Raw genomic sequence first — 27,636 nt, 5'->3', positions numbered from 1 at the left:
TGTTATCTATGTTTTGCTTGTCTTGCGGATATATAAACATTCACTTTGTCTCCCACCCTGCCCCGTCCTCTCCTTTCCCCCCTTTCATTTAGCTTGGATAATTGCGTCAGCTGTAGTTAAAATTGGGGAACTTACTCGTCCAGCCTCTTCCAAAGCCTTTTGATCTTTTGCGGCATGACCAGACACAGAGCTAACTCTCGCAGCATTTGTAGCAATAACGAAAGGAATGCAGGCCAGGATAAGCAAAGTTAACTGCCAGCCGTATACAAAAGCAATAATGATGGCAGTCAGAAGGGTAAAGACAGTCATAGTCATCAGTCCAAGTCGGCTTCCAGTTGCCTAAGAAAACCCCAGAAACCCCCAAATATCCATCATTAGATTTTCTTTTTGTTACTTATATCACCGCTTGGCCATGTGTTCAGCTGGAAGCAAAACCCTGCGTGGTGACGTGCCTGGACATTATGCACCTACTTATGTTACAGTTCCTAGATGTTCCTCTTACCTGCCAGCATTCAGGCCTTCAAGTGAGGTTAAAGGAGTCTAAACGATTGGTCACGGCTGTTGTTTAATGAAATGTCTGGGACTTCCAGCACTACCTGAGGCACAGAAGACTGTGGCCAGTGTCACAGTACGGCAGGTTGGCTGTTGGGTGCCCAGCATTAGGCAAGAGGGGCTTCTTTCTAACAACAGTCATCCATTGACCCGTCCCACTAACAGTGGTGGAAACATTCTCAGGTTCTTGCACTGCTGTGCCTGGGGCCGAGTTCTCACAAAAAAACCTGAATTTGGCCGCCCTGCACAAATGCGTTATCTCGCGGGGATAACGAGTGGGAAAGATGAACTCATACTGAAGAACTCCTGTCTCCTCCCAGCCTGTGTAACCTTTCATCAAGAAGTTTTAAAATGAGAGATGATTAGCATCCAGCATCCGGGTGGGCTCTGATCTGTAGAAAAAAGGTCTGAAAACAGCCCTGTGGAAATAGTTCATCTTCCAAAGTTTGGCTTGATGGAAAAAACAAAAATCCTTGGGCGGGAAGCAAAAATTCTCTCTTTTGCCAAAGACTTTGCTGCCCTTAAAAGACTTTTCTTGTTCAATAAAATTTAAAAAAGTAATAATTAAACCAACGCCAAGGTGAATTGTTGCCATATGTTCTAGGGGCTGCACATAAATATGGATTTGGAAACTTCAGCCAGTGCAGCGTGAGGCACGGTACTTACTGACATTCTGTAGCGCTCCAGAGAACACAATAGCTTTGGAGAGCAATTCATGCCCTTAGTTGCCTTTTGTAGTTAGGGGACTCTGTGTACCCCTCCTTTCTACTGCCCCGACAGAGTGACCTAGTTCAATGCCACTGAAACAAACTGAATCTTTAAAAGATGAAAATGACGAAGTTTTGTCACTACTAGCCTATAAGGAAGGAGGACAGAAGAGAGAAATAAAAGTCTACTGAGACTGAAAAATGTAGGGATTAAAGAATTCTTGATGTACAAATTTGAAGAAAAAAAAGACATCTTAGAACAAACCAGTAAACTTTTCCCCCACAAGTTCTACAGTGATTTATTTTCTTTTTTTCCCCCCAGGGAGAAGGGAAGAAACAGAGATACATTTGGCAGATTATCCAGGACTGCTGATGAGGTGAGCAGTTGTAGGAATTGTGCTGAATTTGCCATATTCTCCTGCCAGTGTCCAGCAGCCACCTCTCCCATACCAGCACCTTGAGTCATTCCCTCCCTTGGCCATCGGCCTCCCGGGTGTTCTGTATTAGTGCCAGGACATTCCTAAATGTTTGGTCTGCTTGTGTGTCAAACACATTTGGTGGGGGTGGGAAGAAGAATTCTCTTCATTAAGGTCAGTAAGGGTTTGTATCATCTGCAGATGCAACCTCTTCATGGTACTCAGGGGACACCCATCATAGGGTCCACTGGTTCTGGTCCCCAGCACATATGCATATTTCACTTTGCATGGTGAAGTGGTCTACAGTTATTATATACTTAGCTTAAAGACTTGCTGCATTTTTGATAGCTCTCATAAATTATCAGCTGGGAAGCCATTTCCAAGGTGTCAACAGCATGCTATGTAAATGCATCTGCCAGTTTGTGGGTTAACTTTAATACCTTGTGTTCTGAAATAATTTCAGCGTCCCTTGCCAATTGCAATTAATATTTGTAAGGAAAAAATTATTTAAAAAGCATGCAAAAAAGAATCAGCATACCCCTTTGACTTGGGAAGCATCTGTAGCAAGCCGAGTTAGCAGAACACCAACAGCATTTTTCTGGTCATCGTACCATCCAACCTCCTGCAAAAAAGCACAGTAATTTTTGTTTCAAGTAATTAGAGGTTCTTACCGTATTTCAGATTTATCAGGATAACCAGTAAAATGAACAAGCTCAAAATTTCCAGCTCAAGTAACGTATGGGGAAATGGAAGTACAAGTCATGATGGCTAACTGTAATATTCTTCCTTTGTAGTCAGCATTTTCCAAATAAACCAAAAAAAAAGCTTAAAAAGTATTATTTTGTTTTGAACATCTAATTGTTCACAATCAAAGCTGTGATGTTCTTCTGAATGTGCCTATTTAGAAACTTTTATTATAAACTCCTTTTACTCATTTCTTCTTTGGGCCTGAAGAGGTTACCTATTCTCTTCTTACAAGTTACCTATTCCATTAACTATAGAAGAGCAATTGCTCATCTATATTTGTACATACAGAAAGGAAATGAGGCCCTTTTACCTCCAAAGGCTATGGCAGGTTTTTTTAATCACTAATTTTGCCCTCTCCTAGTTCCTTTCATGTGTTTCTAAGAACACAAAGGTTCTTGTCCCCAGTGGGTGTGTGGAGTGCCAAGTTACGAACTCTCAAAACTCCTATGTAAGTAACATGAAATCGCACAAATTAGCAGAAAGGGTTTAATATAAGTAACTTTATTCTTCTCATGGGTAATTCTTGATGCAATAGGGCAATTTGATTTTTTTTCAGTAAAAAGTTATCAGATTGTCTATTTGCTATGGATTGCAGTATCTAGATTTAAATCTACAGAAATCTAAACAGATTAGACAAATCTATATATTACGTACTTGCATCATGACCACCCAAGCAAGGGAAAAATTGGTCTTCCTTGCACACACAGACAGCTGCAAAGTGTGTGCATATTATAACATGCCAGAAATATGCATATTTGCAATGACACTCCTTCAAAATGAGACTATTTGCAGTAGCAGCACGGAGCCAAATTGCACATGTATTAGGAGATTTTCGGAAAAGTTATACTTTTTCCTAAGCTAGTGGTAGAAGAGACATATTTTGTTTTCTTTTCTCCAGACCACACAATTAAAACTCAGTGTGTACCTTGTAACAGTCTGCAAAAGCCATCTGGCTCTCGTGATACCCTAGCCGCATAATTCATACCTGCTGAAGCAATGCTCTGAAGGACAAAGAGCGCAGTCTCATTGTTAGTATTTCCCCAGACTTCCCAAACATGAATCCCTGGGAGAGGAAAGAGAGTCACATTTTCTCATCTGATGCTTTAACTCTGTTTATAAAGCTGCACAACGAAAGCAATGACACCAAAAAGTCTCCTGTAACCCCCCTGTGCATATATAAATCTTGGGAAAAGGGCCGTTCTCATTCCTGGAACCTGAAGCTCCATTTTCCCACAGAAAGGAAGCAACATAGCAAAGAAGGCGGGAGCTTCGTTGCAGTGCTTTATTCGTATGCCTCAGCAGCACTAGAAGATAAATCAGCCTATCTAGTCATTGGCCTCCCTATTCTGACTGCTACCAGCGACATCCCTCACAGCAGTCACCCCAAGGGATTTCATGATAGGACAATGTGCAGTGACTGTTTCCTGCCAGCTTTGAAGCAGTCATAAGAGGACAGCAAATGATGGAGTCTGCTTGATGGTATGAAAAACACCATCTGCTGTGGAAAGAGTCTATTTTATACTTACTTTGGCAAGAGCCTATAGACCATCAATGAGAAATGTCAGTCTTTGACTTTCAAGGCCAGACCCTCAACTTTGATTTCAATCATGCTGAATCCACGTTGCCTTCAGTGGCTTATTTAAACCAACAGCAAATACGGACACATGTCTTTAAGCAAAAACATCCATAAACCCAACATATCTCAGGAAGAACCCTGGCACTTCTGCGTGTTTTTGTAAGCTCTGATTGGTGTTTTGCTTCTCAGACTGCATTGATACAAGTTGTACCTGCAGCCTGCTGGGGAGTTAAGAACTTCTAACATTTCAGTGTAGTGACACTTACTTGGATTATGTATGCTGCTAAGGTAATCACTCCAAGTAAAAGAAACATTAAAGAAAGCACCAAAGTGTTTTTACTCCTCTTTTCTGGATCGGTTTCTTGAAAAGCCTACGGCAAGAAAAAACACAAAAATGAGTACATAGACAATGAATGCCAGTTACATAAACCAGCCTTCATCTCAAGAAGCTTGTCTACTTCAATTTCTCTTAGCAAGCATCCTGGATCCTGAAACAAATCTGCAGTCAACTTTCTGTTGAGGGCCAGACAACAGTCCAGCTTTCCATTAAACCTACATCTTGCTAATTTGTTCCTCCAGCTCCAACTATCGTTCCTTCTTTCCTCTGCTGGTCAAATGCAATTCCACGAGGCTCTGCCTATAGAGGGTCACTTCACCAACACTTATCCATTTTTCATTGGATCCATTTATACAAGTGAATCCCACCCAGAGTCTTACATAGGGAGAACTGGCCGAGCATGAGAGAGGCTCAGGACTGCAATGTCCATTTGCCAAAAAAACCCCACCCCAAACAAAACACCTTACCCCAATGATTTTTCCAAATATAACAGCGAATGCAGGATGGACCCCACCTGAGACGGCAGCAGCAATGACTCCCAGCAGTACATACATCCACTCAGGTTTGTTCAGAGCCAAGATTCTTGAGTAAGGCACAGCAGGGAGATTTTCTTCCTACAGGAAAGGGAAAACTGCAAGTTTTCCTTGGAAAGTTGCAGAGCATGAAATTCCCCAGACAGTGGGTGTTCATTAGGCTTTGAGTAGTCATCTGTCTTGGTAAACTACTGAAAGCCCTCTCTGTGCTTTCACATGGAGTGAGCAAACGTGCTGGATATCTGCAGCTTTGATGTTTCATATCCTAGAACTTCAACTGCGCTGTAAAAGTTTGGAGGCAGAAAACTTAACAAAAGGCTAAGTCATGAGAGGAGAAGGGCCAGGACAGTTCATTGAAAGTCAGATAGGACTGGTCACCATGAATGGCAACTAACACTTGAATCTTTATAAAGAACTAAAAGTCTCACTGTTCGGAGCACAGAAAAGATCCCTTCGGTTCAGCTAAATGCTAGTGGGCTGGCAGTAACACAATTGGGTAGAGAGGTCGTCTTTCTCTTTTGCAAACTATAGCCTATGCATCATTACCAAAAGCATGAAAGAGGCATATGTAACAGTCAGTTAGCCTGTATCTCCTTTGAAAGTAGAAAAAATTGCCCTGTTCTGCTTATTCAAGTGCCTATGCCTCCATAGGGAGAGTTCTGGAAAAGCAAAAAATAAAAACATTGGAAATGAGACAAAATATTAGGCAGTGTTTTGAGTAAGTTGCTTTTGCTTCCTGGTTATTTTATCCCATGTTTTGGATGCTGAATGAGGGTGGCTAAGCCTCAACCATAAAAGTGGGCTGAGCTTTCTGAAATAACTACAACCGCTGGATGCTTTATTGCCTAATTTTTTGTGGATGTAATGAATACTGAAGTCTTGAGCATGAACACACACTAGTTCCTCTGAGGTCTTAAGCAGTATTAATACACAGACAGAAAGTATCTTTTGTAGTTGCATAACTTTTTTGTGATAATAGGAACGCATCCAGCTCTTTTGTGCTATTTCAAATACGTATTAGCTGGAAGCTATATTTTAGTGAGAAGGAATATCAATAGATACAAATTACACTAAGGCTTCCATAAGTAGTTTGAATAATCTGATGCTGTATTACAGATGAGATCCTAGTTTCCATAGATTTAAAAGGATCCACGGTTTTACTTCAGAATTTACATTTTATTTCTTCACGTCAAGGGTCCTGAAATCAGGTTTAAAAAAACCCACAACAAAACGAGCCCGCAAAATGCCAAACAACTCTTCCAATACATTTCATGCAAAAAAATGCTGTAGTTCAAGCAGTACAAAATAGGAAATCAACAGCACAAGTTTTTTCCAGCTCCACACTAAGTCAATAGTGTTAAAATGAAGTTTTTTTGGTAAGATGTACGCGGTTGTCCCCATATTCCTAGGACAAATACTCAGGCTGGTGAGTACTGACTGTAATAGCACCAGAGTAAAGGTTGCATGGCAGCCAGCTATAGAAAAGTAATTAAAATTTTGTGCTTTGTGTTTATGTTACCATTAAAATTCTAAACTAAAGTTTAATACCGACCTCAAGCTCTTTTTTTTTCTTTTTCCCAGAGAACTTTTTCTTAGAAGAGCACCTCTTGCTCTTGTATCTGCTGGATCTTCTTCGAATGCTGCCTCTCCCAGAGATCGCCGATTCTTCAAAATGATCTTGAAGAGTCAGGTCCTCCACACGATCATTTCTGCCATTTTCCTCATATTCTTCAGCCCCTGTGTCTTCACTTTCTTCTGAAGTCCCATCACCTTGAAGATTATTGCTGCAACCCTAGTGAGAATTCAGGATACGCAATCACGAGGCCTTTTGAGCAGGGAGAAGTAAGTTTTTCTTTTTTTCCTCATGAGTGTTGCTCTTTCAATCATGTGATCACTGCTGCCTATAGGCCACTTATATTTTAGTCTGTAATGGCAGAGCAGTAGACTATTTGGTCCTGATTCTGCCCCCCGCTTTTCTCTTTTTCTTTAAGCAGTCTATGGAATCCACCTGGAACCTAACAATTCTGTGGCTATGCCATAATTATGTAGTCTGTGCCTTAAACTCACTTATGTTTTTGACATACTGGATTGTGCAAAGATGAAACACTTCCATGGGTAAAACCCCCAAGAATTCCAAGCCCGTGTCCGTGCCCAGACTAGAGTGACTGAGCAGCCGCCAGCTGGACAACAGGCAGGAACTACAGAGAGAAAATCACTCCACATCCCAGCATCTCACAACTTTGTGAAATGGAGAAAGAAAATAAACAAATTTGCTCTTACCTGCTGCATTACAAGAGAATAGTAGACTCCCTTCTGCAACATGAGTTCACTGTGTGTTCCTTGTTCAACCACGATGCCTTTCTCAAATCCAGCAATGGTGTCAGCACTCCTGATGGTAGACAGTCTGTGAGCAATCACAATGGTGGTACGGCCAGCCCGAGCCTTACAGAATAAACAACAAAAGCAGTTTACATTAAAATGGGCAACAAAAGAGCACAGAAATAAAACGAAGTTATTTTAGGCATTTATAATGTGAAATAAATCCAAACTTTAAAAAGAATTCTTTCTTCTAAGGCCAAGACTTTTTTTCCTGCTTTCAGGTCTCCTGTTTACCAGTCTAAGGACACTTTCACTTGTGTAATTTAGGCAGAGAATACCACATTAACTTTATTAGACAGACAATACATGTATTAAAGGTTATAATTAAGGCTACTTGACATTTTACGAAAGTTGAACTGTTTGAGCTTAAGTTGCCCAGAAAATGTTTCCATGTGTATCCACGCACAGGAGGGAAATGCAGAGAGCACAGTTAGATCTCTCTCAAAATAAAGCTAGGACAGCTTGTAAATAAAGAAAGGATATTTTCTTTATGTGCTGTCCATGCATATTTTTGGAAGTACAACATTAACATGACTTCTCACAAGACTTAGCAGGAAAACGTAGAGGAATGGAGCACATCTGGGGTCAGAAATGGGTTTTAGCCACTCCCTAAAGCTCTCTCCCAGTCTTTTGAAATCAGCTACAACTCAAATTGTCAACTAATACATTCCTTGCAGGGGCCTGCTGGGATTTGGCAGCGAGAGCCGCCGAAGCCTTGGTCCGCAGGTTACATGCTCCAACACTCTCCAGCTCCCACACACAGACCAGTGGCGTGTGCAGCAAATGAGCGCAGGCCAGCTTGCGGCTGCTGGAGAGAGCGGCTTGCCTCCTTGCTGACGCCTGGAGCGGACAGTGGCTTGGGGGCAGGAGGAGAAATCCAAGGGGACCTCACACAGCAAATACGTTCTGCAGTCAAGGAGCCTGCTGGAAGTTACTTGCTGCAGAAGTGGTACATCATATGGGCACAGGAACAGGGGTGTGGAGAAGATGAGGACAGTTTCAGTAGATGAATGCTTCCATGGAGGTTTGGATTCTTCCCCCACACCTGCCATCAAGTTCTCACAGATCAGAGTCACTCAAAGCCTGTCACAGGAGATCTGTCTTGGTGCCATTTTCACGCCTGTGCCCTGTTGCGCAGAGGTGCAGAGCCTTCACCGCTGCAGCTGGGAGCTGAGATCAGAACAAGCCGAATGCTTTACAAGATGCAAAGTTATCTGAAAAACAGCAGACTACAAGCATCTGCATATGGCTGCTCAGAAACGGCGTGCCTTTGTGAGGTTAATATCTCGGGTCCTCAGCTGTGAAAATAATGAGCGATATTAGCACCACTTTTTCCACTCGGGGATGTTGAGAAGAAATTTGTAAATCCCATTTGGGGACTACATTGGTGGACATCAAAAAACTGTGAAAAGATGAATAAATTACGATTCAGGGCTCATTTTGGTGTGTTCTGGGAACGTGCTGAAAGATGAGGAAGAGTATATAGAACAGTCCCCTTAATTGAGTGATCTCCCTCTATGTTATGCACTAAATGAAGCAATAAGCTTCTGGAAAACGTTAGCATTTGATCATGGAATTAAAGAACATGCAGAAGAAGGCTAAATTATGGCTGAAGTGGCAATCTTTTAGTGCTTAAGTTTGCAGCAATAATATAATTTATACACAAATTAGATTAGATGAATATTATTTTTGCATCCACATGTTACCTCGATACTAATAATATCGGTATAGTCATGTGAATATAACCGACAGCTACATTTTACCTCAGATTCAAACTGACTGGCAATGAAGGAGGTAAATTCTGTATTTCTCTTGAGCCATACTTGTAACTCATATCTCTCTGTGCATAACTACTGAAATGAAAGGCAGGATTTTTCACTTAGCTTTTAAAAATACATTAAAATAAATATTAGATAAATGAAAAAAACATTCCGGCCCAAACATGAATTTCTTTTTTAATCAAAGCCTCCAGGCTCCACTATATCTTGGTGGAAACTGCTGACGAAGGAGGGCTGTGAGGAAGGGTCTGTAAGCTGATGGGACAGAGACACGGGGTATGAGCTCTGACAGCTCTGGTCCTCTGCAGAGCCTACCCTAAAGCTGCGGGGCTGATAAAAAAGACATGAGACGGGCAGAGACTCAATATTTGTAACCGGCTCTGCTTTTGTTCTGTGATTTGCATTCAGTCTCTGTAAAGAAAGAAAAAGGATAAATCCCAAGAGCTTTCTGAAAATTATGAAGCAAGTGTTCAACGAATGACTACTAAGAATATTATACTATACATTTCTATTAATCTACCTGAAAAAGGCCATTCAGTCTGCACACCTTGCCTTAATAAGATGCCATCAAAATTTCACCAGCAAATGAACAATTGTGATTTGAGGAAGGGAGTGCAGGAGACCCAAGTTACAGTTACACGTGAGTGTAAGTGTCTTGGTATTTAGCAATAACACTAAAAAAACCAAATAGACATAATTCCTAAGTAAAATTTTGAACATTTAAACTCCCTGTTAAAACACTGATATTGAAACATCCATCCAAATTTTATTTTCCTGTGCTCTTTATTCCAATAGAAAATTGTATGTTAATTTTTCTTAAGTGCTGTTGCACCTTTTTATGGTGATTGGTAGCTACAATAACATGACTCCTACCTTATCGAGAGCTGCTTGCACTATGGATTCACTCTGAGTATCAAGTGCAGATGTAGCTTCATCCAGAAGAAGAATTTTGGGATTTCGTGCCAGGGCACGGGCAATAGCTATTCGCTGCTTCTGTCCCCCGCTCAGCTGAGCCCCTCTTTCACCTACCATCGTGTTAAATTTCTGAGAAAGGAGAAAATAAAACAGAAGTTGTGGAATGACTTAAGTGAAATCTTTGCTTCACCATGCGATTGTAAGCACTCAGCTTCTGGACAAGAGGTGGATTTGTCTGGCTGACTTTAGCATGGGCAGAGCAAACATGCAACTACATCCATCCATCTAGCCCTCAGCTAAGCCCTCCTACCCCCATTACATACTTTGAAGAACTGTAAATTCAAAGTTAGGCATGCAAAGTCCTGATCTTTACAGCTTGCTCAGAGAGTGCTCCAAACCCTGGGTTTTCTAAAGACAAGCCCGTAAAAGACATCACTTTATTTACTGATGACTACCTAGCTGTCCAACAGGGTTAGGATCACAGGGACCCACCAGGACCTCTAACGTTGCCTCCTCTAAACCAGAGACACCCCCCCTTGGAGACAAGGCTTGGTTCCTACTGACTGTGTCACTCACTCCGAAGTGGCAAGTCTCAAAGTCTATGGTAGTCTTTTATTATATAGCTATTTAAGAGTAAATATGATCAAATAACTCTTCCTGACAAGAAAAAACCTTGGAGCAGACTAACATGGCTAGAAATGGCATATGTTTGAGAGATGGAGGTTGAGGTCTCTGCAGTAGTAGAAGAATTTGAAATCAAATCCCAGGTGGGCACTTTGTCCACACCTTTTTAACTGCAGAACCAAAAGGAAGGACGTATCATCATCCATTCGTGAGGATGTGTTTTGAATGACTGATCTCGCTTCCTGCCCTCACCCTGAAAGGAGTGAGGTACCTATTGCTAGGAGAGGGCTCAAAGCTGTGAATCTCAGGAAGAGGGAGAGCTCAAGCTCCCAGCTACTGAAAATGGCCTTGGTTCAGGGCATACTTATTTACTTCCACTCTCCATTACCTCTTGAATGTACAGACAGCTCCTGAAAAAGGATTTTGAATTTCTGCATCTTCTCTTTAAAAGCCCAACTCTTCCCATGCCTCATAAGATGGGTAGGGATGGTAATACAGCTGTGAAGCTTCCTTTCGCCTGAGTTAAGGCATTGACATTTTTTCCAGACTTAGGCACAAATCCTTTGAGGGCAACCAAACAAAGGCACAATATCTAGTCCAGAAAGTCCCTGAACTGAAAGCTGCTGGAGGCTATAAGAGTATTTTGGGAAGTTATATTACAACTTGAATTCCCATGCTCTCCCTCTAAGAAACAGGACACCAGCCTAAATGGACCTTTCATTCTTACACTTAAAAGAAGTTCATGAACTCACATCAGGCAGCCTAGATATGAAGTCAAAAGCATTGGCTTCCTTGGCTGCTTGCTCAATTTCAGCATCAGAAATATCTTCTCGGCCGTAGCGAATGTTCTCAGCTATTGTTGTTGCAAACAAAACAGGCTCCTGGCTCACAACACCAATATTTTCTCTTAGCCACTTTACATTAAGCGTCCGAATATCCTGACCATCTAAGGTAATCTGAGAGGAAAAGTGCATGTCAAAGTTGAGGAAATGCATTCTGTTAGTAATAAGTCAATTAATTACTATTACTTGACTTAAGCATCAGCTACAAGGACAAAAAAAAAGAAAAAAAATATTGTTGTTAGTAGAAAGCTATGTTGAGGGAGAAGTTACAACTGTAGTTTTTCCATCCACTGCATAAGCTAGAAAACGATGAGAAGCAGCATAAGCAGAGAAGATATCAGGGGAGCTTTTTGTTGACTTTTTTTTCCCTTTCAATAACCATGCGTACTTTTTACCCTGTTCTCATGCCCCTGTGCCAGTTTGCTGCCCTCACAGTTGTGGCTACACAATTGCTTCTATGGCTGTGCTTTACACTAGATCAAAGAAATAATCCAAGATGACTAAAAAGGAAGGGAAAGTTATTTTTAACCTAGATCATTTGCACTGTGGTCCTATGGACACTGACAGGAGAGGAACAGCAAACTGATGAACAGGGATGAACAGCCACAGAAACAATAAGTTTAAGAAACAACTGTGTTGATAATAGATAGCCACCTCGATACATTCTTTAGTGATAGTTCAGTGTTTAATATTTGAAATGCTTATCTAGTTCCAACTAGCAGTAACAACTACTAAGTAGCAGTCTTCAAATATTAAGTACAAAAAGAACATTTTCCTTAAAAACATATTGTTTATTTTCCTCCTTTATTCCTTAGGAAATTTCTTATGAAAAGTATTTACCATTTACTGACTGGATCAAATGTTTAGTGGTAGAGCAGATGTACAACATGTAACAACGGAAACTTTGACTGTGGGTTAGCAAATAAAGAAAAATGAGCCAAGAAAACAGCCATTAAAATAGGTAAACTCTCTCCAGATTTTAGTTTACATTCAATTAAAAGGATGCAAAATACAGCAGAGCACTGTTTGATTAAAAAAGTTTTCAGAACCTTAAAAGCCAATTGTTGGTGAAAATAATTTTAAATTCAGATCTTGCATCTATTCAAAGATGTGTGGTATTTACTACTTCCGGCATAATACTGCAAGGAGAATAATGAAGTCAAGCCAACAGAAGAAGATAGTTCATTTTAAATTTAAATTGTGGAAATACTGAACTATACAGAGATATGCCCAAATTCAATGAAAATGAAAATAAAGGTTCAGTCAATATGGGAAACTCATGCTTATCCTAATAGCTCTCAGTTTCTACAGTATGCTTGCAGGCACTCACGTCTCCCTGGACAGGATCGTAGAATCTCTGCAGCAACTGAACAGTAGTGCTTTTTCCACAGCCACTGGCACCAACTAAAGCAATGGTCTTCCCAGTTTGAACTCTTAAATTTAGACCTTTGAGGATCTGTGAAGAAAACAAACACGTAAATAAATAATATTATTTTGACAAGTTTGAGAAGTTTGACTAGAGAACAGCCTGTCAAGGTAACTGTAGCAATAATCAAGACAGTAATAAGGGGCACAGTCTGAAGGTATGGCAATTTTAGTAAGTTAATTTTACCTGGGAACATTCTGGGTCACTGATATGAAAGAGCCTGCATCTATCCTTGTGAAGTGTGTCAGCCTCCAAAACAGGATGGCTACATGTAACCTGCCTTTTGGGAATGGTTCCTGGATCCTTCTGTCTACCAAACCAAGCCTGGGAATTATTTGAGAAGATTGATAACTGGAACAGGCCAAGTTCATGCCAAGAAACATTTTAAGAGTTCCCTTGCATAGACCACTGCATTCCAGTGCCTGGGAAAATTCCCCAGCACACTCAAATCAACTAATATAGACACAGCCACAGTACTCTCAACTTGATAGCTCGTTTTCTCCAATTTGTGTGATCTGGTAGCAGGCTCGGGATCTTATGTTCTCCTGCTGTCCTGTTTTCCAATGCTTAGATAGTAGCATAACACTTAGTTATGAATCTCACAGAAAAATACTTCTAAGGTGCTAAATATTATTGCTGAAAAAAAAGCCTGCTTTCTTCTGTTTTTAGAATATAAATAGCTGTTTTGACAAGGTAACTGCTGGAGAGGCCTTAATAAATCCCAATCCTTATTGTTAACAGCCTCAGCAACCTGGGGAATAATTACAGATTAATGGTATCTTTGTTGCCATTTTCACATTTAGGAACATTTTACCTCAAAAGATGTCCGTGTCATATACAAGTAATGCTGTGTAATTGCCAAAATATTTGGCTGCTATGGGAACTCTTCTTGTTTATACCAGGCTGATTTATAATTTTGCCTACACATGTTTTTTCAATGAGAGATTAAAATAGTTGCAATACTGCTCTCCTCTCCCTGTGCTACATCCAGCAGGGTTTGTATCTCCAAGAAGCTGATATCATGGTGCCTGCATTATCAAGTAAGAACTATATTCTGGATACCACGATTTCTCCAGATGCAAATAGTCACAACCACCTAATAGGCTATTTCTGACTCTCTTTTATCGGGCAAGGTGTTGTCAAGATTAAAATTGACAATAACTAGACTCCTTAGATCTCTTTGATTTGGTTTAGGCTAGACAGAGGAGATTACACCGTGTTATACGAATTGCTTGAGAGATTGCGGTTAACTTCTACATATCTTTGCTGATTCCTTTTGGCTTTATAAAATAGCATTGATACTCCTAGAAGGAAGAGCTGCTGACTCAGTAGATTTGGGAAGGATGACAAAATATTTCTTATTTCCCTCCCATTTGGCATGCAGACCCATAACATAGCTTATCGGCCTGAATAACATTTTTAGGAAGAAGAAGGAAGAGCCTGCTTTGTCACTTCTGGTTTCTGAGCCAAGAGTGAAAGAAGATGCATTGCGCTGACTTCAGTTAGGCAGAAAGCATAGCTCTGGGGTTGTCCTTCAGCAACCCTGATGTCCTGGAAACAGCTTTGATGCACGGTGGGACAGACCTCAGACGAGTGAGGTGGGAACAGCCATCTGAAGAAATAGCTACAGTGATATGAACTTTCCCATTCTCACCACTTAATCGGCATGTCCAGCTTTTAATTGTTGACATTTGAAATCTCTATTTCTACCTTTTTCTTCATCAAGGAACAACAGCAGCATTTCCTTTTGCCTTTATCAAGGTCTTCAAAGGATTATGAACTGTTGAATATGGTAGAGAGGTCAAACCAACTGTATCGCCACAAAAGTAATCACCATGACATGACGTACAGAGCACCGCACAATAACGATACTAAGGGACATTCAAATGGCAAAGAATAGGGACATCTGTTTATTGAACAGCAGTTTTAACATCTGCCCAAAATAACATTTGGCTTCCAAATGTATATTTAAGATGTTTCAATCCATTTGATGTCATATTGTTGTAAAGCCCATCTCACAGGTCATTTTTCACATGGCATATCACAGCAACTCAGAACAACCAAGGGGCTGGAAAGAGCAGCTTCCTGGTTTAACTGTGTAAAGTCTGGAAGTTTTAATGACAGATCTTAAAGAAAAAAAAAATCTTGTTTGGTTTATCAGAGCTCTTGTTCGCAGAAATTCAGACTAGGAGCAACACGTAATCTTCTTAGATGTGTCCAGCAGAGGAGAATGGTGAGCAAGTAGCCAGTGGCAGTGGTTCTAGAGCTTTGCCTTTGCACAATATTGGGGGAAAAAATGTCTTGTCTCCCAAGACAGGAATGCATTTTGCATTCAAGAACAACAAGATCAGACAAATAATACAGACATAGGCTGCAGAATTTCAGTACAGTAGATAAATCTAAAATGAACACTTACTTTAACGTCAGGTCTGGATGGGTAACTGAAATGGATGTTTCTGAATTCAATTTCTCCTACGAGTTTGTCTGGTTTGTAGCCTTCCTTAGAACTGCTATCTATGAGCCGTTTCTGGAAAGAGGTTTTTAAAATATACTGCTGGTTATTACACTTTTGGGACTGTTGTTTCAGCTGGATACTTTGTTCTCTCCTTTACTTTCTCAGCTGCTGGTTTACACCGCAGTACACCATTGCAGAGCTGCTGCGTTTTACTTGCAGGATGCTGAACGCAGGGGAACATCTAACTGTCAATTCTACTTTGACAAATATAGTACATTTTCAAATGCAAAAAAAATCCACAGGAGAAAATCTGTAATTGCAGAGCTTAGTTGTACTATCTGGCAGCCAAAATATGGCCCTCGGTTATCCATATAGGAGGATTTTATATTCACATCAACAACGATGTAACCATTTCTGCGAGATCTTTCTAGTCCTACTTGTTTAAAATATTTTATATACAGAGATATCCAATTGCTGCATAACACAGCAAGACTAAGATAATAACAATGTGGGATTTATATTATTATAGCTTTCAATAGCACTTTTAATCCCCTCCTCACCAACTCCCCCCACCTCAAAAAAACCAGCTCAGCTCAAATTGTGCATATATTCATTTTTTTAAAAATAGTATAATGCCTTGCTTCTTTCCCTCTGGAGTTGCAAGTCTAATATTAGAGAAAGACTCAACCCATAAATCTCAGGTACACATGCCAGGTTTCCCAACATTCATCATAACAAATAAAGAGGCACTTTTCTCGATATGAATGGAAATATTATGGGTTTCAGTGGTAGGCTTCTATAGATTTTATGATTTAGGGCCTTTTGAGTGCTTTTGTGACATCTCTCAAGGAAAAAAAAAAGGTGGTGGTGGGGTCAGAAATTAAGTGTGGTGGAAAGCCTTCTTTTCTACTTACTTAGATACTTACCTTATTGATAATCTGATATACTTCATAGGCAGCCCCACGTGCATTAGCCACGCTCTCCAGGTTGGGAGCCGCCTGGCCCAGGGAGAAGGCTCCGATGAGCACAGAGAAGAACACCTGTGGGAGACGGAAGGAAGCATCGCAGTCAATGGTGATTACAGAGCCACCAGTAATACAAAAGTGAAAGGTGCATTTCCAAGTCGCTCCTGTCCATTTCCCATTTTCCTGAAGTGAATGGTAACTACTGACAAATGCTTTTGTGGCATGAATGGCTTTTCTTTATGATGTTTTTTGCATTTTCTATTGCCTATAAATAGAACAAAAGGCTTTTGCTGTTGCTTTCCAGATGTTCCCAAAGTCAAGAGGCTTACAAAACTTAGTCCAAAGTTTCTTAAATGAAATCCCACCCATGGGACCAACATACAATTAACTTAACATGCTGTGAGGAACCATACTGAGGAGTCAAACGTCAGAAGACATTTGAGTGCAAAAGTTAAGCATGTAGCCAAACTTTTGACAGGAAGAAGACAGCAAAAAATCCTCAAACCAATACCAACTTAGACATATTGGTAATGTACAGTAAATGCTTGCAAGTAAACAACAAAATGCAGAGAAGACATTGTGGCTAAATGAGATGATGAGGACTTCCCAGTACATATTCAGCACACCAGTGGGACTCATTAACCCTAGTGGCTAGCTGGAATTTTGCTGGTAGTTCAGTTTACTTGTCTTTGCACCCTAAGCTCCAGCTCTAGGTTGTTCATCCTGCCCAAAAATAGGGTCCAAGGCAAGTGAGAAAAATAATCCCTTGCAGATATACTTTTGCCTCTGCACTGTGAATTCAAGAGTGGGAATTCAAGGTGCCCTGTTCAAACGTTATATCAAAAGCTAGGTAAGAAAAATGCCTCCTTTTCAGTTCCTTTATAGCAAGTGAGTCTTTAACAGCTAATTTAACAAGCACTGGGCTGAAAATAGAGATAATTTTATTATTATTTACATAACTTATTTTCTTGGAATTACAGAGCATTTTTCAAAGCTGCTTTGCTGTACTTACAATTAACACACGGCCAATGTCATAATCTTCCTCCTCGGCAGTGAGCTTGGTTCCATACCAAAATGCAAGTGCATAGGATCCAAAGATAAGAAACTGTGAAACACCTAGAGATGTGTTGGTCGTAATGGATTTTTTCACTCCAACACTTCTAGCCATTTCTAAGTTAGCATCATATCTGAAAGTGGATAAGGAAACCATTAATTTGACAGGTACCACATGCCATTCTGATGGATATTTCCCAGTGCCCTTTTTTAATTAAAAGTTTTTTTGCCATAAAATCTATTAAAGTCTCACAAAGAAAATACAGATTTTTTTTTTTTTTGACAGATGACCAGTTAGGATATAATTTTTTTGGATAAATTTTCTCTCACATATGCTGACAATATTCTCATACCACTATGGAAGACGTATTTAGAAAACAATTGAGAAGCATGACTTCGTTATCATGATGGAAGACAAGATACCACTCTTGAGCCATTTGTTTGCATTAGTCCTGAAAGGAAACCTTGAAAAGGTTTTATCGACATTACCTATCGAAGGTAAGGTTTAGTTTTCCACATTTTAAAAAAGGCAAAACCAAAACCAAATTCCAGGCACTATGAATGAAGGCAGGTAAATGAATAGAAGTCAGAGCTACCTCTAACACTGGAGTTGTTCTCTAACTGGCCATTCAGGGAAGCCAGGAAACTTTCCCTTAGGCTAGTTCACTGATTAATACGGCAATATAGCAAACAAGTGGACATGGAAGACTAGTATAAGAACTGACAAGTTCAAGGAGAAAATTATTCCTTCTAAGGATAGTTCACATTCATTCATCTATAGTTTCCAGTTAACAGCTTTCACTTACTCAAGCTCATTATGGAAAGTATAGTCTAGGAATAGTATATCTTTTCACTTGTTAGCGACATGCTCAGCAGCTTGCACTTTTTTACTAATACATATTTTCTATACAAAGGGTCCCCAAAGTAGGAAGACGTGAAATTCAGTCAGCCAGGAAGGAATCTTAAAACAATGTGCATTAATTTTGTTCATGTAAATTGCTTACATGCTATTAATGCTGTATTTGTTACTCAGATATATTTAAATGTTTTGGCTTGGTTGTGTTCTTAAAACTAAGCCCTACCTTCAAGTCAGCAGCATCACAGGACCACCAGGGAGATGAGAACTGGGTTTAAGCATTGTACCAAGTACACATGATCACTCGACTACAGAGGAAGAGCCAAGCCACTGCCAGAAGCCCGTGACCCAAGGTCCCTTGCAAGTGTAAACACTTGGGGTCAGTGGATGCACTGTGCAGTGAAAGGTTGCTTATCCTAACTCTGGAGCCATATAGCTGAGTAGGAGTCACAATCCATGCTTAGCAAAATGCCCTAGTCAGTCCCTGGTAGCAGTTTGTCCCTATCAGAAGATGTTCCTAGGAGAACCAACAGTTCCATGCTTTTTTTACATTAAATGGAGGTGGAGCTGTGGAAGAGGCTGACTGCTCAACTGTGGAGGAAAGAAAATGTCTTACTGGCATGGAGTTACCTGGGTATGAGTTACTTTATCTCTAGACCTCAAAAAAAAAAAAAAAAAAAAGAAGTAAAAGTAGTTTGAAGCAGCTCCTACTATTGGATTTTCAGACATCGGAATTTGTGGGGACCAAGAGGAAGATGGGGAGAGGAGGAACAACTGATTTAGTCCATCTTAGGACTTTTTTTACCTTTACTGTGTGAGCAGAAAGGGTCTTAATATGGTTGTAACTTAAAGAAAAATCCCAAGCAGAATACAGTGCTATAAGATAGTCATAGCTCATCCCTTGGAAGATGATAAATGAAGGAGCAGGCTATAGGACCCCAAGCTAAGGCTAACATCACCTTAGAAAACTTGCGCAAGACTTGGGCAAACATAAGAGTTGAAAAACAGAAGAAATTAATGGATCATATGGATCAGGTCTTCTGGCTTGCCTTTCCCAACTGCATAGTATTGGTGATGCCCTGTATTTGTATACTGAATGTCATTGTTTATGATATGTGAATAAATTTGTGGTCAGCCATATCCACCTCACCTTTTCCATGTGACTAGGGCCAACACTGCATTAGGCCATCTACTAATGTTATGTGCAAATCACTAGAGCAATAAAAGCCAGTGAAGTGATTTTACTTAAGGCTGTTATCCAGTGAAGCTTAAATATAAACTCGTTAATCAAAGATCAGAACAGCAGTGCACATGTTCTAGAAGTTAAGCAATTAATCACATGCTTTGCTGCATTTGACTGCTAGGTAAAGATAACCTTCTCACCACTTTCACTTTAAATTCAACTCCAGATCTCAATTGGAGGAGAAATTTGAGTGTGTGCTGCAGTGATAACACAAAATAGGCTGTATTCACTGACTGGGTCTATTTACAGATCTTTGTAAGTAGACAGCTAACCTAATAGAAGGATAAAATAACACTAAGGAGAATCCCATTCCTCTGCCTCTCCAAAAAAACCCAGCAAACAAACCACCCCACAAACCCAACCCAAACTCCTTTTCCATATTTTAAATATAATTATTATTTCAAAAACTTACTTTGCCAGTGCCTTTTGCTGTCCATTGAAAGCTACAACAGTCCTGATTGCTGTCAAAATTTCTTCTGCCACAGCTCCTGCTTTGGCATAAGCAGACAGCTCTTTAGCAGTAAGGGATGCCAGGAGCTGCAAAGTTGAAAAACAGATGTTATTGCAGCCTGCTGAAAGGGTATGCACACTGTATTGCGGTGAATAAGAATGATGAATGTTCAAGGCACAAGGCGAGGTTTTAGAAAAGAGAGGGTCAACTGTGCCCTGAATTTCCCCCAAATTCAGCTCAGTCTCTCACTGTGTACTCATTGAAGTGAAAGACTACATCAGACGAGCTTCACGACTGACCCACTTTCCTCTCAAGCTGAGGATACCCCTGTGCACTGCACTGTGATGCCTGTGGGGTCAGGGAGATGAGCCGTGGTTGCTCTGGGGGGTGTCTGAGGTGTTCAGAAGCTAGAGCAAGAGTAGACATTACAGCTTCTTACGCTCTTCTTCCTAGCTTAAGTAAAATGCTTTAAGTAGAAAAAACCCCTTATATGTAAGTAACCACCCAGGAATACAAGCAGTACCCATTAACATGGCTACAACAAATCACAAGGGGAAAATATTTTCCTATCTGATCTCCAGATACTTCTTTAGCTTGTATCACTCCAGTCTGCATTAGCTGTAGATGTGTCCTGGTACCTACTCTGTGCACAGCATGAAACTGAGTAAATTATTTCCAAGAGACGTGGTATCATATATGTGCAGACGGAAAGAGCTTGAAAGGCATTTGTGTTAAGAGTGAAGGGTGAGGGTCGTTAGCGTGTGCCTGGGCTTCCCCAGCGCTCTGCATGAGGAAAGTGCTGTGCAAGGAAAGATGGTCTGGTGCAGATTATCCTCTGCCGCATGGCACGAGGACAGAGTATGTGGACAGAAGGAATACCACATGCAAGTACGTGCTTGGGAACCCAAAGAAAAGCTACAGGAGGAGTGGAAATAAAGTAAGCATGGGGCCAACCTCCCAACTTAGAAACCACACTAGGTTTCTCCCATTCTCTGCTCCTTTCCTGTACATAAGACTTGTAACCTTTTTTTTCTGGTTTGCTTTGTTTATTAATCCCCACACACTTACAGTTGACCAAACTGCTGCTGACGCAGCAAGCAGAGGGCTGACTGACAAAATCACCAGTGTCAGCTTCCACCCGTGGATGAATCCTATAATAATCCCTGCCAGAAATGTGGCAAAAAACTGTACAAATATACAGATCTTGTCTCCGATGCCTTCGTGGATGGTGTTGATGTCACTTTAAATAACAATAATAATAAAAAAGATTTGTTAGCTTTGAATGCTTTTCATTCTAACTCCCTCCCCCTCCGTCTCATGCTGTGTGGCCTCATGTCAGAAGCTTTGCCATTTCCTAACTGGCAGAGTGAAATTTCTAACCACAGCTACTGAACGGTACCATTAGTCTCTTGTGTGGCCAAAACACAGCAGAAACCTCCTAGGACTCATTTTCTGTATTTTCCGTCATTCTCTGCTGTTTCTGCGCCCTGTCACTAGGTCACAAATGACCTAGTTTCCTTATCCAGCATCCAAATGGAGCCATACAAATAAAGAGCCAAACAGCCTCCTCACCTCCCGTGACCATCTACAAATTATTCCTCCCCCTCAGCTTTCTGAAGCATTTTATGTTCTTAATTTTGGCTACAGGCTCAGATCAAGGGTTATCTCCATTCTGTGAGAACAAACATTATTTGGAAAAACCTCTGTTTTTCATACAACTTTCCTTCTCAGCACATACAGATGCTAGAGCTGAGAGTGGTTTCATTTCAGCTTCTCTTATACCTTTCAGGACACAGCTCTGTCCAAATAATTAAAAAAAAAATAAATTAAATATCTGTGTTCATGCATATAGTCCCATTGCATTTTGGAGCACACGGTCCTCATCCCTAAATCTATTTAAGTCTATGGAAAAGCTCCAAAGATTTTAACTGACTGGACAGAGTCCAGTCTGAGATCCGGGTGGATGTAAATGCAAGTTTATTTCCATTCAATAAAGTGTCAGAGCTTGCAGTGTTTGTAAACTAGCTGGAGACAGCAGAGCTGTTTATCTAGTACTGTCTGCCATATAATTCATGGACATTTGAAAGCCAATGTCAGGCATTTTACAGCAAAAACCCTTTCCAATGCATGTATCACAGAAACTGCACAAATGAAGCTGAAAAGGATGATGAATTTCTCCCTCGGAGCTGTAATATTTCACACTTTAGGTTTGGATTTGTTTGCGTGTTTTTGTTTTGTTTTTAACTCTCTATAGGCTATTCCATAAAAGATAAACGGCAGTTTTCTTTTAAATGTCATACTTAGAGGGGGTAAAAAATGAACAGAGCCCTCACTCTGTCAGCCTGGTGTTCAGCGTTCCTATCTGGGTAGTGTCAAACCAAGCCATCTCCTGATGGAGCACTGCAAAAAAGAACTTCTGCCGGATCCTGGCTGTCTGCCTCGTAGCAGCAATCAAAAACGTCCACACTTGGATGGTGCTCAGGATCAACACAGCACAGCCAATTCCCACGTAGTAGTAAGCAAACCTGTGATAAAGGCAACAAAAGGCTACAGGATCCTCACTGCATCTTGTGAGAGCAACAACTTGTCTTCAATTTACCCCATCAAAGTAAATCCTGAAGCCTGCAATACATTATTGGGAAGCCTTTTCGAGAAGGCAAACATTTGGCTTCTGCTCAAAAGGCATAAAACAGTGAAAGAAAATCCTTCAATACTCTGTTAACAGAATAACTACAAAGACTCTTACTTTGTCATTTCAGCTTCTATATCTACGCCTGGAATTGATGGACAGCTGGAACTATTTACTGAAGTATCTGTGAAGGGGGAAAAAAAAAGTAGCAATATTTGTGGAAAGTATTATATGTAGAAGACAAATCATGGCAATCTAGGGTCATCAGTTTTTGAATGTTTTGTATTTTGCAAGAGGGGTTTTGCAAAATGGTTTGTCAAATACACATTTAGTTTTTCTGAACTTCTAGTAATTGTGGTGCCTGATGACTGATGATACAGAAGGCAGTCATGCTCCTCACTATCTCACCAAAGTTGAAGTTCATTCATAAAGAACATAGCCAATTCACTGCTTTTGTCCTGCTCAAGCCATTAAAGATCGATAAAAACAATTGTCTAATTTGCAGCAGGATGAATTTTCCTCATTATATACTTCTTCAGACGTGAACCAGTGCCTAGTCTGGGGGAAAAACCCCAATCTTGGCTCCTGTAGCAAAACATAACTGGTATTTAGAGAAGTCCAATTTTAACTTTTTACCTTCTGACATGTTTGATTTCACGCCGCTTAGCACGAAGCTGTTTGTCATCTCTCCAAAGACAATGATCATAAGTGGCAATCCAGTACCATTTGCAGCAGCTGCGATCAAACCAACTACCATCAAAAGGACATCCACCCAATCAGCGTAGCAAAACTACGCGAACATTAAAAAACAGAGAGAAAAAAAAAAAAGGAATGAAGTTATGCCAGACAGTTCAAGTATTTGCTGCAGTACAGCAGACTTACAGAACCCACTTTGTTTCTACCTACATATTCTAAGTAGCGACAACAGTCTAACTGAAGGTAAACTCAGAAAATAAGAATTTTGTAGTAGGTCCTGCACGTTGTTAAATCAGTTCTCACTAAGGCTGCTAAGGGAATATTGGCAGGACAAACAGTTCTTCCTCAACTCAGCAGGAAAAAACCCCAAAGCGTTATATCCTACATGTTTCTAAGTGATGATCTTCTCTGTACAATATATTGCATTTTCTGTTCCAGTAAGTTACATATTTACTAAGATAATGCCTTTGAAATGTAAACAATAGTGAGTTATTGACCAGCACCTGGGTTATATCTACTAGTAGAAAATGTTTGCAGCAGAGATTGTATCTTATGGCTTGTCCACTCTTGAACATTTGTTTGCTTTAAAGAAGGATGTGGATTTAAACTGCCATAGCTATTCCTGGATGTGGTTGATCTGAAATCAGAACATTTTATTCCTGACTGTCCTAACCCTCTTCCAAAGTGTAAATGGACATCGAATAAACCAGAGAAGAAAAAAAGTTCTCATTCCAGAATAAACAAGTCCCCGTGTAAAGAGTTATTTGAGAATAGCTGTTGTGTAGAAAACTAACACAAAACCATGCCGCTGGTTCTCTCAGACAGCAGATCCCTCAGAGGTCAAAGACAGGATAAATTCATTATAAGTAGAGCCAAGGCAAGGGCCTGTCCTAGATCAGCCCCAGCAGGGGTGAGCGTCAGCCTCTAATGAAGGTCGAAGATGTCCCTGCTTACTGCAGGGGGATTGGACTAGATGACCTTTAAAGTCCCTTCCAACCCAACACATTCTACGATTCTAATGGCACTAAGGTTGGACTACTTTAAGTGCTACCAATACACTGAGGTGGCAATCTGACCTAACAGGCCAAATTTTAAAGAGGCCTAACACCAGCAATAGTATTTCATAGGTCACAGGCTTCTTCTCCAGTTTTGATTGCCTATTATTCATAAATAAATAACTCTCAATGCCAAATAAGGAAAAGGAAATATAAAGCCGACCTTCAAACTGGACACTAACCAATTCAAAAATGCCAACCACCTTTTTCTCTGCCTTCTCATTTTCCTTCCTAGAGGAAAATACAAGAGACTAATTAAGATGAGGTTTTTCTACCAAAGCTGTATTAACTTCCCCCCCCTCCACTTCCCCCAGTGGCCAATGTGTTAAGTTCAAATACCTACCTTTTTTTTCTGGGCTTTAACTGGTCACTTTGTTCAAGATTTTCATCATGTTGGAAAGAAGGGTTGTCGTACCCTTTTCTTGCAGATTCTGTGAAATAAACCCCAGACTTTTTAAGCATAATATCCCATGTTTTTACCAGTTTCATGCAACTCTCACTGCTGATTATTTTGCATTAAATCTTAAAGACTAGTTTTTCCTCATGTTTGTGGAGCACCCTGGTGAATTTTTCTTGAAACTTCCTTTCAATTCAATTAATCTCCTCTACTCCAGAAAAAACTTCCAGCTCCATTTCTGAGATGGAAACAAACTTCATTTTTACAATTAAAATATATTTATCCAGAAAGGTTATCAAAAACTGAAAGCAAGAATTAATTAATTCTGCAAACGCCTACAGAACTGAATGCAAACAAGGAGAAGCCCTACTGAAATAGATGGAATTGCTTATAGTGAAGGTACTTTTCAGTACCTGAAGGGGGACTACAGGAGAGATGGGAAGGAACTTATTATGAGGGAGTGTAGTGATAGGATGAGGGGCAACGGTTTTAAACTGAAAGAGGGTAGATTTAGATTACATATTAGGAAGAAATTTACTGAGAGGGTGGTGAAACACTAAAACAGATTGCCCAGAGAAGCTGTGGATGCCCCTTGGAAGTGTTCAAGGCCAGGCTGGATGGGACTTTGAGCAACCTGGTCTAGTGGGTGGTGTCCCTGCCCATGGCAGGAGGGTTGGAACTAGATGGTCTTTAAGGTCCCTTCCAACCTAAACTCTTTTATGATTCTATAATTGCTGTAGGTAATACAGAATAGATGCAGGTTAACTGAAGAATCATGTCTTTGCCTGTAATAACCATCTTCATTATTTCTTTGTATGGCAGTAGTTGCCATGCATCCCACTTCCTTTGTGCTAGAGGCTTTAGAAATCTAGACAAGAGAGGAATCATACCCCAGAAAGGCTATGATTCCAAACCCATAAAACGAGATGTAACAGATGGATAAAGAAACTGATGAGGAACCACAGTAGGGAGCCAGCTGTGAATTGCATGGGTACAAAAGGGCTCCACACACCAGCCATCCCCAATTTACATTTACATTAGCTGCTGACTCACTGTGAATAGAATTATCTGCACACTGCTTTTAATGTCAGTCAGTCTACAAAGACTGGTTTAGACAACCGTTTGAAGTCAATAACGTGCTTCCACCTTACTGAGCTTATTTTAGGAGCATTTTCATGCTGAGGTTAGGACCCACCTAAATAGTTTTACCCACATGAATTAATTTTGTTGAACTTGGTGGAATGATTCATGTATAAATATTTTCTAGGTAGTAGCTCTATCTGACTGTAAACTCACTGTGGTATCTCCTATAAAACCACTACGGCAATTAGAAAAGACTTATAATGCACCTTTAGAATTGGAGCTGTGGAATATATTCCTCAAACATATACACCGCTTTCATGCCTTTGGCTTACCAGCATCGGAGAGGTCCTTTTCTGTGGAATTTACAAAGCAATCCTTCATTGTTCTTTGTTGTATGCTTATGAGATAAAGTCACATTAATCAAAACCTACATTAAAAAAGCAAAAAAACATTCAGAAATAGTTGATATTTAAAGAGTTCACATTAAAATATTTGTGGGTTTTTCCATGACTCATTATGTTACGTTTTTGATCTCAGCATTGTCTCACTTATATATAATGTCTAAAAGAAATGCATAACAGTATGATAAAGAACTACTTTCAATGAAATATTAAGAATGGTGCAAACTAGAACAATGGAACCTAACTCAGTAGCCTGTTTCAGTAGTCATTTCTGATAAATCCCTAGATCATTCAGACGCAAACTGTTACGGATGACCTATTACAGAATAGAGGATTTCCCTTGTGATTTTGCGTTTATTAAAACTTATTGAACAGTTGTAAGAGAATCGTGATTATAATGATAAAGTCTAAAGGTACACGTACGCATTATGCCAGACACTTACAGAGGAAGATTTAGAGGCAGTAAATGAATGATGCTCCAAGTTTCCCTAGGCTCTTCCTCTTGATGTATCACATACATAGATTTTAAGAAAAAAAGGGGAAAAATTTTGATATAGGCTAAAATAATAATCTTAAGTGCATAGTCGACTTGAACACAAAAAAAAAATATTTTTCTTTTGAAGCGTCCTTTTTGATAGGTTTCTGGCTGTGTTCCCCCCTCTGCTCCCGTTGTTTCAGCTTACCTTTCCACCCCACGCTGTGCCCACACGCGTGGGTGACTACGGCCCCTTACGGTCGCCGGGCGCGGTGTCCCCCGATCCGCCGCGGCGACCCCGGCCCCGGCCCGGTCCCTGCGGGGCGGGCTGCCCGCGCCCCAGACACCGCCTTTATAGCGGCGGGCACCTCCCGCCCTCCTTCCATCCCTCCCTCCCGCGGCTCGGGTTTCAGGTGAAGGTCGGTGCCGCAGCCGGGCAGGAGCGGAGGGACCCGGAGAGACCCCGGTGGGCGATTTCGGGCGGTGGGTTCCCACTCCCCCCGCAGCCCCATCGGAAACCACACACGGCAAGCCACCCTTATCGGAGCCCCGCATTCCACCTTGAGTCTCACTGTTACTGAAAAACCAGAATTTTAGTTCGGAAAGCTCCGCTGATAAGCAGAGGTGGTGGGGGAATTTGAAGAAGAGTCACTTGTCCGGTGGAAAAAGGCAGGTTGGTGAAAGCTACCTGCGAGGTCAGAGCAACTTTGGGGAATGCCTTCACCGCGTTTGGTGAATTTCAACTAAAAGTAAAGATATGAGGGTGAATTTAAACTAAGAAATGTTATTAAAAGACTTTACGCTTCTAAATGACATGAAGCTCAAGGCTGGCTAAATTCACTATTTTTATTACAGAAGCTCAGCATCACAGTTTGCTCATTTATTTCCCACGTCCTCCCCACAATTTGTGTAGAGTTTTGATTTGGCAACAGGTAAGACTGTTCTTGTTTTGAGTTAGCTCAGAGGGTGTTGGATTTTTTTTGTTTCATTGTTTTTTTTGGTGTTTTTTTTTTTTTCTGTTTTAAAGGAATCAGGTAAACAAATT

At 40.5% G+C, this 27,636-nt stretch overlaps 1 protein-coding gene across 5 annotated transcripts in view; it reads right to left on the bottom strand.

Moving 5' to 3' along the window:
- The window catches only part of ABCB5 (ATP binding cassette subfamily B member 5), a 42,001-nt gene extending 15,071 nt beyond the window's left edge, over nucleotides 1-26,930 (bottom strand). For 2 of the 5 annotated variants that reach the window (XM_063324987.1, XM_063324985.1), the window contains exons 1-22: nucleotides 26,800-26,930; nucleotides 26,048-26,142; nucleotides 24,579-24,666; nucleotides 24,418-24,466; nucleotides 23,121-23,274; nucleotides 22,602-22,668; nucleotides 22,189-22,380; nucleotides 20,924-21,095; nucleotides 19,817-19,941; nucleotides 17,265-17,439; nucleotides 16,214-16,327; nucleotides 15,249-15,359; nucleotides 12,737-12,862; nucleotides 11,317-11,520; nucleotides 9,899-10,069; nucleotides 7,149-7,310; nucleotides 6,421-6,660; nucleotides 4,803-4,949; nucleotides 4,265-4,369; nucleotides 3,408-3,485; nucleotides 2,214-2,297; nucleotides 136-339 (exon numbers count right to left, since the gene is read on the bottom strand). In XM_063324987.1, the coding sequence (XP_063181057.1) occupies nucleotides 136-339; nucleotides 2,214-2,297; nucleotides 3,408-3,485; nucleotides 4,265-4,369; nucleotides 4,803-4,949; nucleotides 6,421-6,660; nucleotides 7,149-7,310; nucleotides 9,899-10,069; nucleotides 11,317-11,520; nucleotides 12,737-12,862; nucleotides 15,249-15,359; nucleotides 16,214-16,327; nucleotides 17,265-17,439; nucleotides 19,817-19,941; nucleotides 20,924-21,095; nucleotides 22,189-22,380; nucleotides 22,602-22,668; nucleotides 23,121-23,274; nucleotides 24,418-24,466; nucleotides 24,579-24,666; nucleotides 26,048-26,096 (2,817 nt within the window). In that variant the 5' untranslated portion in view covers nucleotides 26,097-26,142; nucleotides 26,800-26,930. Of the gene's footprint in view, nucleotides 1-135; nucleotides 340-2,213; nucleotides 2,298-3,407; nucleotides 3,486-4,264; nucleotides 4,370-4,802; nucleotides 4,950-6,420; nucleotides 6,661-7,148; nucleotides 7,311-9,898; nucleotides 10,070-11,316; nucleotides 11,521-12,736; nucleotides 12,863-15,248; nucleotides 15,360-16,213; nucleotides 16,328-17,264; nucleotides 17,440-19,816; nucleotides 19,942-20,923; nucleotides 21,096-22,188; nucleotides 22,381-22,601; nucleotides 22,669-23,120; nucleotides 23,275-24,417; nucleotides 24,467-24,578; nucleotides 24,667-26,047; nucleotides 26,143-26,559; nucleotides 26,618-26,799 lie in introns of those variants that run through there. The other 3 variants (XM_063324986.1, XM_063324988.1, XR_010069839.1) reach the window with 3 other exon arrangements.
- Between the last annotated feature and the right edge of the window lie 706 nt (nucleotides 26,931-27,636).

Source organism: Chroicocephalus ridibundus, chromosome 2, assembly GCF_963924245.1.
Source record: "Chroicocephalus ridibundus chromosome 2, bChrRid1.1, whole genome shotgun sequence".
Classification (NCBI taxonomy): Eukaryota; Metazoa; Chordata; class Aves; order Charadriiformes; family Laridae; genus Chroicocephalus; species Chroicocephalus ridibundus.
This window is presented reverse-complemented; position numbering and strand designations above follow the sequence as displayed.